The sequence below is a fragment of the Petaurus breviceps genome, unplaced genomic scaffold (assembly GCF_028583685.1).
Source record: "Petaurus breviceps papuanus isolate PSGF00001 unplaced genomic scaffold, PetGlider_PUasm1.0 140, whole genome shotgun sequence".
Lineage (NCBI taxonomy): Eukaryota > Metazoa > Chordata > Mammalia > Diprotodontia > Petauridae > Petaurus > Petaurus breviceps.
In genome coordinates, this window is record NW_027185698.1 from 14,995,261 (window position 1) to 15,009,001 (window position 13,741).

Here is a 13,741-nt window from a genome sequence, read left to right on the forward strand (position 1 = left end):
TCTGAGCCCGGATTTGATCCAGGTCATCCCGACACTGGAGCCGGTGCACTTATTCGCTGAAGCCTCCTGGCCGCCCCTCCATGTGAATTATTGTAAAAGTACATGAATCCACTTCTGGGGCAGAGTCAAGATGAGAGAGTAGAGAAATCACTCAGATGAGCTCAATCAACATTGCCCTCAAAAAAACTTCAAAATAATTCCTTAAATCAAATTCTGGAGTGGCAGAGTCAACAAAAGGTCAAAATCAAAAATTCTTCCAGAGGAAGACAACTTGGGAAACTGGACAGAGATCTGTGACACCGTGTTTGAGGCTGACTCAAAGTCCAAGGAAATCAAGCAAGCCTAGATTCAGAAGCCCTTGAAGCGGAGATGGTGCGGGCACCGGCCAAGTGATCAGACAGAGATTACAAAGGAGCCCTGTCCTAGCAGTGGGACACTGTTTGGCAACTCCACTGTCTATACCCACTTCTAGGTCACAGTACAAGGTCAGAGGGAACTTTTGGTAGAAAAAGTGAGTGTGGGAGTCCAAAGGGGAACTATAGGTTTTGGTAAGAAGGGATCAATATAGATCTTCTTTGGTAAGAAGAGGTGCAATATCATTTCCAGTCCCAAGGGAGCAGTATCAACTGCAATCCCAAGGCATCAGGAGGCCTTCAGGATAAGTATCAGAGTACAGATCAGGAGAGCGATGACTACACCTCTTCCCAGATTACACCACCTTGGAAATACCAAAAACTTGCAAACTCCTAAAACCAGCTTTGAAAAGAACAGTTCAGGAAAAAAGTTAAACCCAAGATAATGCCCCTCCCACCATCCAAGTTGGGAACAGAGCCCAACTTTAATATAAAATTCAAAATCAATAAACGGGGCTGGGGGGAAAGGGGTGGCTAGATGGCACAGTGTAATAGAGCACCAGCCCTGGAGTCAGGAAGACCTGAGTTCAAATATGGCCTCAGACATTTAATACAAAAACTAGGTGTGTGACCTTGGGCAAGTCACTTAACCTCAACTGCCCTCCAAAAAGCAAAAAAACAAAAACAAAAAACCAGGTTGGGGAAATGAACAAACAACAACAAAAAATAATAATAATTTGACTATCAATAGCTACTATAGTATAATGGGAATGGGAATTTGAAGACCTTTGTTACTTTGAAAATAAACTCTGCCCCCTAATAGGCTTAATGTAATCACATGGAGCCTGTGGTGGGAAGAGTTTGCTGAAAAGTGGGGCAGTGTCCACAGGAAACTGGGAGTCAGAGATAGTTAGACTGGGAAGAGGACAGAATGTGTACCGGGAGTCAGTCAGGCTTATGAGTAAAGGATGCTGTGGCTCTCTGTGTTACCGTGGCTTATTAACTTCTTTGCTACTATGATGGAATCAACTTACTGCTTTGGGATTTGGTTTTCTGGTGTCTGAATAAACGTTTTGCTTCTGTGTTCTATATGGAGAGTCTGTTATATTTTGCATTTGAGCATCATGCAGGTATATTTATAGTGATCGTGGCCACTATGAATATTGCACTAGAGCTACATTTGGTAACAGGGAATATCAAACACAAACTCAGAAGAAGACAATAAAGTCAAAACAGCTACAAATTAAACCTCAAAGAAAAAAATGTAAAATGGACACAAGCACAATAAGAATTCCTAGAAGTGCTAAATAAAAAATTATTTTCAAAATCAAAGAAGAGTAGAGGAAAAATCAGTGTAATGGTAATGGGAATTTGAAGATCTTCCCTGCCCCTTAACAGGCTTAGGTGAATTTGAGAACCTTTCCTAATTTGAAAATATACTCTGCCTCCTAATAGGCTGAATGTGGTCACATGGAGCCTGTGGTGGGAGGCTTGTTTTCCAGGAAGGCACAATTTTTGTTACTTTGTAGTCAAGTGGGTGATGAGGGTTGTGATGTTCTCAGACCCTGGAGAAGGCTATATATGCCTCCTTGACTGAGGTTTTGCTTTGGGGCTCACTTTGGAAACAGTTGTGTGATTTGGCCAGATAAGACTCTGGCCAGTTGTCAAGCCCCCCAGCTTTGAAAACCCAGATGTTGGTTCTTCTCTCTTTGCTGACTAACTAGGTATGGATATAATGGTCAGACAGCTATAAGCCCTGTCTGTTGGTCTGCTGAATTGTGTCATTTTTCTCTGTCAGTATTTTTGTCTCATTGTAACTTCTTTTTGTATTCTCTGAAGTTTAGGGTGCTGACTTTTTCACCTGAACTAGGTGAATGATATATGTTTGATTTAAGTAAGATTGTTAACCCTTTTTGAGTTTCTTTCCTTTAGAAAAGCAGATCAAAGAACCTGTGCTAGCAGTATCCTGAGTATGCTAGGTTGCCTGCTGCTACAATTAGGTAAAGACATGAGAGAGAAGGAAACATTATGAAAATACAATCAATAGCTTAACAAAAGAAAAAAATACTGGAAAAAATAACACCTTTAAAAAGCAGAATTGGTCAAATTAAAAAGGGGTACAAAAATTCAATAATGAAAGTAATTCCTTAAAAGCAGAATTAGCCAAATGGAAAAACAGATTAAAAAAAAAGCTCACTGAAGAAAAATAATTCCTTAAAAATGAGAATTGGGCAACTGGAAGCTAAAGACTCCATAAAACATCAAGAAAAAAAAGAAGAAAATATAAGATATCTCACAGAAAAATCACTGCAATGAAAAATATAATAAAACCAAAGAAATGAACTTATTTTACAAAGCTAGAAAAAATGATAAAATTCATCAGAAAGAACAAAAGATTAAGAATATTAAAGGAATCGAAAAAATTGTGAAGGAAGACAGACCAGCAGTTCCAGATTTCAAACTATATTACAAAGTGGTAATCATCAAAATAATTTGGCACTGTCTAAGTAATAGAATAAAATGTAGCTGTCAGTTCCATACATAAGGGAATAGTTTATAACCCAAAAAAAGAGATAGAGAGAATTGTGGGAAATAAAATTGGAAAATTTTGACTACATGAAATTAAAAAGCTTCTGCTCCAAACAAAACTAATGCAGTCAAAATTAGAAGGAAAACAGGCAACTAGGAAAAAATTTTGTAGCAGTTTCTCTGATGAAGACCTCATTTCTCAAATATACAGGGAACTGATTCAATTTATAAAAATAAGAGTCATTACTCAGTTGATAAATGGTCCAAAGATGTGAACAGGCATTTTTCAGAAGAAGAAATCAAAGCAATTAACAGTCACATGAGAAAATGTTCTAATTCATACTGATTTGAAATATGCAAATTAAAACAACTCTGAGATACTACCTCATACTGTAATGGGAATGTAAATTTTTAAGATCTTCCCTGCCCCTAGGCTAAAGTGCACCTGGAGCCTGGGGTGGGAGGCTTGTTTTTCAGTAGATACTTTTTGATTGGGCAGTGCAATAAGGTTGTTACATTCTCTGAGCGAGGAGAAGGCTATATAAGCCCTGATGTGTAGCTTTGTTTTGGGGCTCACTTTGAGAAGTGTTCTGTGATTTGATCAGATGAGACTCTGGGAAGCCGTTGCTGCCACAGAGCCCCACCTTGGCTTTGAAAAACCCAGATGTTGATTTGGTTTGGATGTAATGGTTGGACAGTTTGGAAATCTGTCTACTTGATCGGTTTCTGTCTTGATAATTCTGTCTGTATATTCTGAAGCTCAGGGTGCTGACCTTTTTCCCCCCCCAAACTAGGTAAATGATACATATTTGACTGATTAAAGTAAGCTTGTTAACCCATTTTGAGTTGCTTTCCTTTAACAAAGCAGATCTAAGAACCTGTGTTAGCAGCAACCCTGGGGACGCTGGGGTGCTTGCTGCTACATATACCTATCAAATTGGTTAACATGACAGAAAAAGAAATTGAAAAATGTTGAAAGGGATATGGAAAAATTGCAACACTAATGCACTGTTAGTGTTGTAAATTAGTCCAACTATTCTGGGGAACAATTTTGAACTGTGCCCAAACGGCTATAAAACTGTGCATACCCTTTGGCCCAGCAACACCACCACTTAGGTAGATATCCCAAAGATACATACCTAGTTCTATAAAAATATTTATAGCAGTTTGGGGGGAGGGTGGGGTGTTACCAAAATTGGAAACTGAGGGAATCCCATCATTTGGGGAATGGCTGAACAAGTTGTACTATATGACTGTGATGGAAAACTATTCTGTTACAAGAAATGATGAGCAGGATAGTTTCATTAAAACTTGGGAAGACTTATATGAACTGATGCAAAGTAAAGTGACCAGAGCCAGGAGAACACTGTCCACAGTAACAGCAATACACTATGATGATCAACTGTGCAAGATTTAGCTAATCTAATCAAGACAATGATCTAAGACAATTTCCAAAGCACCCATAATGAAAATGCTATCTACCTCCATAGAAAGTACTGATAAACTCTGAATGCATACTGAATGAAGCATTATTGCTTTTTTTACTTTCTTCATTTCTCTTTTTCTATTTTAGCCTGTGTTTTATTTTGTAACATGGCTAATGGAATAGTTTTATATGATTCAACATATATAACTGATATCAAATTGTTTGCTTCTTGAGGAAGGGGCAGGGGTGAAAGGGAAGGAGAAAATTTGGGACTCAATTTTTCTTAATTGTTTTTTAAAATTTTACATTTAATGGGGAAAATTTTAATGAATTAATAAAAGTGTATTTGAAAAAGTACATAAATCATAAATTCATGCTAAATTTTTATAAAAACCACTTTATTTTCCTATATATTTAGTTATTAATATCACAATCTTAAACAGCTGACAAGACTATACATCTTTTTCTCTCCCTTACCTCTCTTGTAAGTCCATTAGACTTTGCTCTGCAGTCTGTAGGCTCTCTAGGTCTTTCATCATTTTGGCAACATGTTCTTTGGATGTCTTATTCTGAGTATAAGCAAACCAGCAGCCTCCAACTCCAATTACTATAGAAACTATGAGCACAAAGTCCTTCATCCAGTTGTGAGGTGGGCCTATGTAAATAATAAAATATGTACATGTGACATAGCTGTTAGAATGGCAGTTCATAGGAGAAATTACTTTGGAAAAGCAAGAAGTACCTAGATTCTAAAAGTTAAAATTTTAATCCCTTTTAAAAATTGTTTGGTCACAAAAGAAATGTTTGAATTATTATTTGCATGCACATTTTACATCATTAAATCAAGGAAAGGATAGAGAAAGCAGATGGGATATTACCAGAGAAAGTTTCAACTCTGCTAACATTCACTATTCCTCTAGAGTATTTGTTATTGTTGTTCAGTCATTTTCAGTCATGTCCAACTCTTCATGACCCAAAAGATACTGGAATGGTTTGCCATTTCCTTCTATAGCCCATTTCACAGATGAGGAAACTGAGGCAAAGTGTTAAGTGACTTGCCCAGGGTCACATAGTAATTTCTGAGGCCAAATCTGAACTCAAAAAGATAAGTCTCCCTGATTTCAGGCCCAGCAATCTGTGCCAATTAGCTGCCCCTTCTGGTGCATAATCAATGCAAAAAAAAAAAAAATCAAGAGTAGTAGAGAAGCACAGGGAACCAAAGAAAATAAAAAGGACAAACTATTAAGTAGAAGCTGGTATCAAAGGTCAAAAGGCCTAGTGAGTACCACATTTAATAGAATTCAATCTACAGATCACTAACCAAAACTGTCACATCTCAAAAAAAACAAAAAATATTTACTTGCTATCTCAGCTCCTAAACCAGGTTATTTGATTATTTTAAAGTAGGGTAGAGGAAGGGCAGCAGCTAAAGGAATAATAAAATTCACATTCCTCTTGGTTCCTCTCATGGCAAAAAAGAGATCTGTAGCATAAAAATCTCTCTGCAATGCTAAGGGCAGAAGAATCATACTTTTCTAGGCCTCTCAGTTATTTACTTAAATCTATCTAACTGACCAATTATGTTTGCATTTCAAAGGAAAAAAATTAGTTGGGATAGTTCACTGCCAGATGAAAGTTTTAATCCCTATCAGAGTAAGGACACTGTAGATTCCCTGAACACTATTTATAATGTACTACTAAACAGAAGCCTAAAGAGTTTTTTTAGCACCAAAAGTGCTCTAAAAACAAAAGTGTTTCTCTAGAAAGCTAGAGGAGCCCCAGCTATCAGGAACACAGAACACAGTAAGAAAGAACCTCTAAAATATTCCTTACTATAGAGAATATTAGTCTATAAAGAAGTTTTTGATGGGAAGAGAAAAATTCAATAAGGTTTAAAAAAAATGTTACATCAGAGGTTAGGAAGTAGAGCTCACAGTGCGATTTCTACATGCAGCCTTCCTTCTCAATGTCTCATATACTTGATGAGTAGTATGGAATCTCTGGAATAGCTAATTTCAAAAAATTTCTCTGACCCATAAAAACCGTATTCTACAAAGGAACAAAACTAAAATTCTAATATTCCTATACCCTTTAGCACTGGTTCTTAACCTCATTTTGCATCACATATCCTTTTTGCAGTCTGGTGAATCCAAGGGACAAACTTCTCAGAATAATGTTTTTAAATAAATAAAATAAAGCTAATTTGACTTTACAATTAAAAAAAGTTATTACATAAAATAGAAATGATTTAAGTAAATCAAACCCTTAAAATTTCATATATTTGTCATTTTAGAACATTTCTTTCTAATTCTAATGTGTTTAGAATCATCCAATAATTCTAAAATGAAAATTTATTTTTAAAAGTTAATGAATCAATAAATTTTTAACTGGTTTCCATACATTACTTTGAAATAAATTATCTCCATAATAATGTATATATTATATGTATAATATATTACAATAATATTTTGTCCACAAAATTACCTTTTTAATGCCTGTTCCTTCTAAGTTCTATATGCAGAGAAATTTTCTATATCATTTTTTAATCTTCTCATTTAATTGCCATAGAGTATGACCCAAAGAATGGAACTCAAACTTTTGGCAGGGAAAATGTTAAGAAAAGGTTTCTTCTCTATGGTATATTGGGTAAAGTACAGCCTTGTCAGGCCTCCAGGGATCTACAACTGGTTCACCTCTAGCACATATCAATAGTGCTATATTGTCTTTCTGTATCACAACAGGGAAAATTGCTTTAGTAACTTGTTTTACCTAGCTAGGTTTTATCTTCATACCAAAACTCATTCTACCCACCACCCCAACAGTCATTTTTAGCAATCACTGCAAACACCAAAAAGGCACCAAAAGTGTGTGAAAACTATATTCAGATAATATTTAACACATTGTGTTCTAATTTTCAAATTTTGCCAGAACATATTTTCATGTATTTTGTTTATTTATAAGACACCCCGATCACAATTTATAATCACCACCCTCAAAAAAAATTCTTCCTTAAAATATGTAAACTTTAAGGAATTTTCAGCAGCTTTCTGGAGTTCAAAAATAAGAATGCAATAAATAAGATAGCTTTATTTTAGAAAAGGCTACTTATATAATTATTGAGAAATGGTTGAAAAACAGACAAAACCCCTTTCAAAAATGTTCTATGCTGATCCTTAATCAGTCTGAAGAACTACTAGGTGATGATTAAAAAAAAAAATAACAGCCTCTAACAGAGAAGAATATAATGCCCTCATATTATTCCAAGTATTTCCAAGTGATAGGAAGGCTAATAATTTATTTTTACATTAAATCAGATCAATCAATTACAGGTTGGTAAACAAAGAATTTCAAAGTAAATGCAATTAAGTTTCTTAATGACCAGCATCATCAAGTAGCAACCAATTATTTCACTCATTAAGTTGGCTTAAACTTTTTTCCCCCAATTCTTGATTGATCATTTCCTCAATGCTCAAGTTTCAAAACATTTAAAGATGCAGGTTAAGTATAAAAATGCTAAGTAAAGTTCTATCAATCATTTCTATAAATGACCGACCACTTCTATAAATTTGAGGGTCCACTTCTGACATGACAAAATTGTATAATTAACTACAAGTCTCTAAAGGATGAACTAATTTCTCTTAGTTAATGACCAATTCTTCCTATATATTTCCTACTACTTCTTGCTATTCTTCACTCAGATAAATGATAGCCCTTTAGAATAGCCTTGCCCCTCTTGGGTTAAAATGAATACTAACGTGTCAGAGGTCCAAATAAAACCACATCCAATGCCTTCAGTTGAAGTTTTTGTCTATGACTCCGATCAATTATTTTCAACTGAGAAATCACAAATGCAGGTTCAGGTCCTGCTATCCTGTTCATAAAGAAAAAAATACTGAAATGAGAACTCATTCATACAGATATACACATACATGTATGTATGACATTTAATTTTATAACCTATTTGCAAAACTGAAGCAAAAATTATACTAAGTCACTAGACTGTGATCAACAATTTACCTAAGGCTTTAATTTTTTCATCTGTATCACTAAAACAATAATTTAATTAGCATAAAAATATCATCTATTATTATTATTCACTTGCTTTATAATTATCAAAGTATCTTACAATCACTGATAGCCAGATGTTATTACTTGTATTTCAGATAAAGTGAATAGTTTTTAACTTAGGATCCACAAATCCAAGGAGTCTCTGGAAAAAGTTTAAGGGTTCGATGAGAGGTAAAAAATACATTTTTTGTTTTTACAACCTTCCAATTGATATTTACTATTTCTTCCAACTGTTTAAAACATTATTCTAAGAAGGCTTGTCAGCTAAAAACAGAAATGCCAATGGACTCTGTAATACAAAATAAAGTAAAATAAAACCCTGGGTGGAGGGAAAACTGATTAATGACTTGGAAGTCAGAAAATATAGTTCTGAATACTTACTGGCTTTCCTACTCACAAGCTATATGAATTTGAGCAAGTCACCTAAGTTTGGAGTCTCAATTTCCTTATGTGTAAAAAATGGATAGATACTACTTGTTCTACATCAACAGGTCATTACATAAAAGCAAAGGAGCATTTATATTAAAAACATTTTAATATATAGTATATAATATTACTAATACTATTGTCATTATTACCATATGATGAGGATATTGATTTGAAACCAAGAGTTTGCTCTAAATTAGGCTATTATATATGCTGCTTCTCATGAACTAAACATGGGAGGATGGAGGGAGATTCCCTTTTGTCTCTGAATTATGTGGGATAATAAAAGTATTGTCGGATTAACTTTTTTGTTCATATTATATAGAAATTATATTATTTTTCTTGGATTTTTATTCTACTTTCCTGAAGCTAATAATTGTCTAGATGAGCATATTTTCTCATTCTCTACAGTACCCTAAAGTATTATCTTCACCAATTTTTATACCTTTATTTCTCTTCTATCCTGCCTCTATACCTAGCAATTCCAGAAAGTATCCAATAACAATAGGAAGGGAGGTCATACTTGTTTTTGATCCATCGGTGAACATTTGTTTAGCACCTCCTGTGTGACAAGAACCATATTTGGCATTGGGGATAATACAAAGGGCAACACTCTTTTTCCTCAAGCAACTTTCCTTCTACCAAAGAAGATAACATTTACTAGCTATGTGACCCTAACTCTAACTGCCTCACAAAAAAAGAAAGGAAGATAACATTCACACAGAAAAGTATGTACAAAATCTATACTAAACCGATAGAAATTAACCAGGGTGGGATTGGGAAGAGGAGATGAGCAGTAGGGGAGATGAGGATAGACCTAAAACAAAAAGTGGTACTTGAACTCAGACCTAGTGGAAACCAAGTAATCCAAGAGAAGGAGCTGGAAAGGGACTGCATCCCAAGCACTGAAGATACGTAAAGACAAAGAGATGGGAGATGGGAATGTTATGCATGAAGAACAGAAAAAAGAATCACTGAGTACATGGAGAAAAATATGCAATAAGGCTGAAAAGATAAGAAAGAGCTTTAAATGTCAGAGAGAACACGATCCATGATGCTACAGTTAAAGCTGACAAAGTTTAGTGGATACAGAGGTGCCATGATCAGACCTTGCACTATAAGAAAAACCATCCTTTGGTAGTTATGTGTAAGATGAACTGGAGTAGAAAAAGACTAGAGGGCCTTCCCAACCTGTCATGCCCCGTGGAAGCCGCAGCACCACAGCGCCTGCCCCATCGGGCAGCCGCCTGAATGCCCCCACGGCCCCAGCCCCTGCCCCGAGCAGCGGGCAGCCAGGCCTCTTGTCCCAGAGGGCATCCACGGCGGCGGGGGTGGCCGTGGGATCTGCTGTGGGCCACGTGGTGGGTAGTGCCCTGACCGGGGTCCTGAGGGGGGACAGCAGCCCCCAGCCGCAGCCTGCCCCCCGACCTGAGCAGGCCCCCCAGGCAGCACTGTCAGCCCCTTCAAGGCCCTTGCTACTATGAAATCAAGCAATTCTTGGACTGTTCTACCAGCCAGAATGACCTGACTCTGTGTGAGGGTTTCAGTGAGGCCCTGAAGCAATGTCAGCGCAGTTATGGCCTAACCACACTTCTGTGAAGCCACACTATGCAGCCTGCTGTAGGGGTCCCCTCTGCCAACACCTCCACTGCCCAGAGTAGGCGATCAGCTGATAGGAGCCAGCCCCCTTTGGAGATGTTCTCAGGAAGGACACTTGAGGAAAGGCCTCCATCCAATTAAACGGGGTCTCTTCTCAAAAAAAAAAAAAAGAGAGACTAGAGGCAAGGAGAACAACTAGAAGGCAATTACAACAGACATCCTTATATGCAGAAATCCCAACTGGTTATAAGTAAATAATTTTTGGATATATTACTATAGTTGCTTTGCTAATGTTTCATTTAAATTTTTTTTTTTTTGCAAACTACTGATTAGTGAAAGTTGGTATGCAGTTCTCTTCCTCTCTCCCAGACTAGGTATCAGACAAGAAAGGAGTGACTAGGGATAAGTCTAGGTCACAGCTGCAGTGGTGGAAAGGAGTGAGATGTGAGAGACATAAAAGACTACGTAGTGGCTGAAAAGTCAAGATCAGACAAGCAATAACATAGAAGGGAAGTGGAATGAAAGCAAGAAGCACAGTTGATATGGAAGCCACAAAGCTGGGAAATTATAAAGGTGGTAGTGTCTAAAGAAATGGTGAAGTCTGGAGGAGGGGCAGGGCTTAAGGGAAAAGATAAGGGAGCTTTATTTTGGCCATATTCTTTTTGAGATATCTACAGGACATGCAGATTGAACCGTCCAAGAGGCGGTGGGTGATGTGAAGCTCTACCTCAGAAAATACTGAGGCAGGATATAAGGACAGGGAAATTATCTGCACGGAGGTAAGTAATCCTATGGAAGTTGATATTGGTCATCAAATTAATTTAGAGAGAAAAGATATGGCTTCAGAGTTTTGGTAAACATCCACAGTTGGTGATTTGACATGAAAGATGCTTCAGGAAAAGAGACCAAGAAAACTTCCAGTTTTTCTCCACTGCAAATAATGCTACCTCCTGTTATTAAAGATATTGTTGCAATCATATTAAAGAAGGCTTCATCCATGTCCAAGTTTTTAGAATTAACAAAAATGAGAGCTACACTGCCAAAGGTTTTATTTTTGTCTATGGATGTAACTGTGCTATTATTTTCCTAATACTCAATCATTCCTATATTCCAAGTATAAATCCTACATGGTTACAAGTGAATAATTTTTGGATACTACTGTAGTCATTTTGCTAATATTTCACTTAAAACTTTTTGCAAACTATTTATTAGGCGAAGTGATATATAGTTTCTTTTCTTCTGCCCCAATCTGGTATCAGAACCAGTTTTCCATCACAAAGGTGACTGGCAAAGGATATGGGCTCAAATTCTAGTTCTACAACTTGCTATTTTTATAACCTTGGATAAACGCTTTCACCTTTCTAAGCTTCAGTTTCCTCAACTGTAAACTCAGATGACTAGACTAGATAAACCCAAAAGGTTCTTCCTTCACTAATTCTACTATTCAATAATCTTGAAGCGGTTTGTTTCTATTCAATAATCTTGAAGCGTTTGTTTCTTTATGGTCAAGAATAATTTTAGTAGCATAAGCATTCATTGCTTTTCTATCAGAATTCATCTGTAAATCATTTTGGATCAAGTTTTGGGGGCAGTTTATTTATGTTACACTAGATTTTCCTTACTAAGGTTGGGTTACTTATTATGTCATTTCTTGCTTTGGAAATAAGGGATATGTAGATAGTCCTACATTTCATTTAAGAAATCAGTTCTGTTAGCATGTCTGCCTTGATTTTAGCACAATTTTATAAAGTCTGTCATGCTGTTCCCATAGATAAAATGGAAAGATGTGAGCTAGAAGAGAGTTCAATTAGGTAAATTCACAATTAACTGAAGGGCTAGGTTTAAAGAGTAATTTATTAATGATCTTGGAAGTTCTCTAGTGGAATACTTCAAGGAACCATGCTTGGTCTTTTGCAGTATGCCATTTTTCTCAGTAACTTAGACAAAGGCATAAATGGCATGCTTATCAAATTTACAAATGCTGAAAAGCTTGGTAGGCCAGATTAATGTGGATAAGATAGGATATCCTAACAAGCATCATAACAAAATCCTAGCAAGGCTAAAACACTGAGCTGAAACCAACAATATAAAATTTAATAAAGATAAATGTAAAGATTTACACTAGGATTTTAATCTCCTTCACAAGTACATAATGTGGAAGGTATAGCTAAAGAGTAGCTTCTTTCAAAGATATGGCAATTTTAGGAGACTCCAGTTGAATACACATCAATAGTGTTATATAGCAGCCAAGAAAGTGTAACACAAGGCTGCATTAAAAGTATAGTCTATGACTAGGGGGCAGAAAAGTCCCAGTGTACTCTACCTTGGTCAAACAGATGATACCTAGAGGATTCTGTTCAGTTTGGAGAATGCCTGAGAGGTAATTTCAAACTTTAAATCACTGAACCAGAAGAAAATATTCTAATTTTATGCTTCTCTTGGAACTAGGTAGGACACAGGAGCCCACATGCCAAAAAGTCTCATTTCCTTCAAATGATCCTTATATGTCTGATTGTAAGGCAACAGAAAGATCCTCACTGCCCTGCTCTAGACACTCTCCAGTTTATGAATGTTCCTGCTAAAATACTTTGTGCACATGCTACAGCTGCACTGGCCTCATTTTATTCAGCACAAAGGGACTCAGAATTCAATAGTGATAATAATATACACGCCCCTCCTCACAGTAGCTGGGCCACCTCACACAAGGTTAAAAAAGTGAATGCTTCTCATGTCAAACTGAGAGCAGGGAGTGTGTTCCTCTCTTACCAGTATGTTTCTTACACACAGAGGTGTTCTTAATATGGATGCCTGCAAATTGGGAATTCATCAATGAAATATCTACACTTATCTCAAATATTTAATTAGTAGAAATGTATGATATCTCTTTAAAATATGTCTCTGGAGAATTTATGTTTTCATTTGAATCCACAGTAATCACAGTTTCCACACTGACAAAGGTACTTCCATTATATCCTTTTTTACAAATAAAAAAAAGACAAAAAAATAAAGAAGGAATCACCTGGGAAGGGTTGTTCCTTTGACGTTGTTATCCCTAAAATTCTTCTCATACTGAGGAAGTTCAACAAATTCTATCAGCCACTGAAGGGTGTCTTCAAGTGTCCAATTGTGAACTAGAAGAAACAAAATAAAGAGTTCCTTTCAAACACATTTTCTTTACAGAAGGAAAAAAAAATAAAATTACCAAAAAGGAAAATAAAGTCATTAGCCTGGGAAGTTCATTCAATTCAATCTCCAATGAATGGCTAAAGCATATTTAGTACCCTGAGGAGAAGAGGTATACAACAACCAGAAAACCTAATTCCTGCCTCAGGAGGCTTAC

At 36.3% G+C, this 13,741-nt stretch overlaps 1 protein-coding gene and 1 pseudogene across 3 annotated transcripts in view; one reads left to right on the plus strand and one right to left on the minus strand.

The window, feature by feature from the left end:
- Positions 1-13,741, minus strand: part of STIM2 (stromal interaction molecule 2) — a 179,684-nt gene that overhangs the window by 31,577 nt on the left and 134,366 nt on the right. For all 3 annotated transcript variants that reach the window (XM_069068827.1, XM_069068821.1, XM_069068823.1), the window contains 3 exons: positions 13,421-13,532; positions 8,064-8,179; positions 4,786-4,963 (listed from right to left, as the gene is read on the minus strand). In XM_069068827.1, the coding sequence (XP_068924928.1) occupies positions 4,786-4,963; positions 8,064-8,179; positions 13,421-13,532 (406 nt within the window). The remainder of the gene's footprint in view (positions 1-4,785; positions 4,964-8,063; positions 8,180-13,420; positions 13,533-13,741) is intronic.
- LOC138146738 (coiled-coil-helix-coiled-coil-helix domain-containing protein 10, mitochondrial pseudogene) lies at positions 8,402-10,571 on the plus strand (annotated as a pseudogene).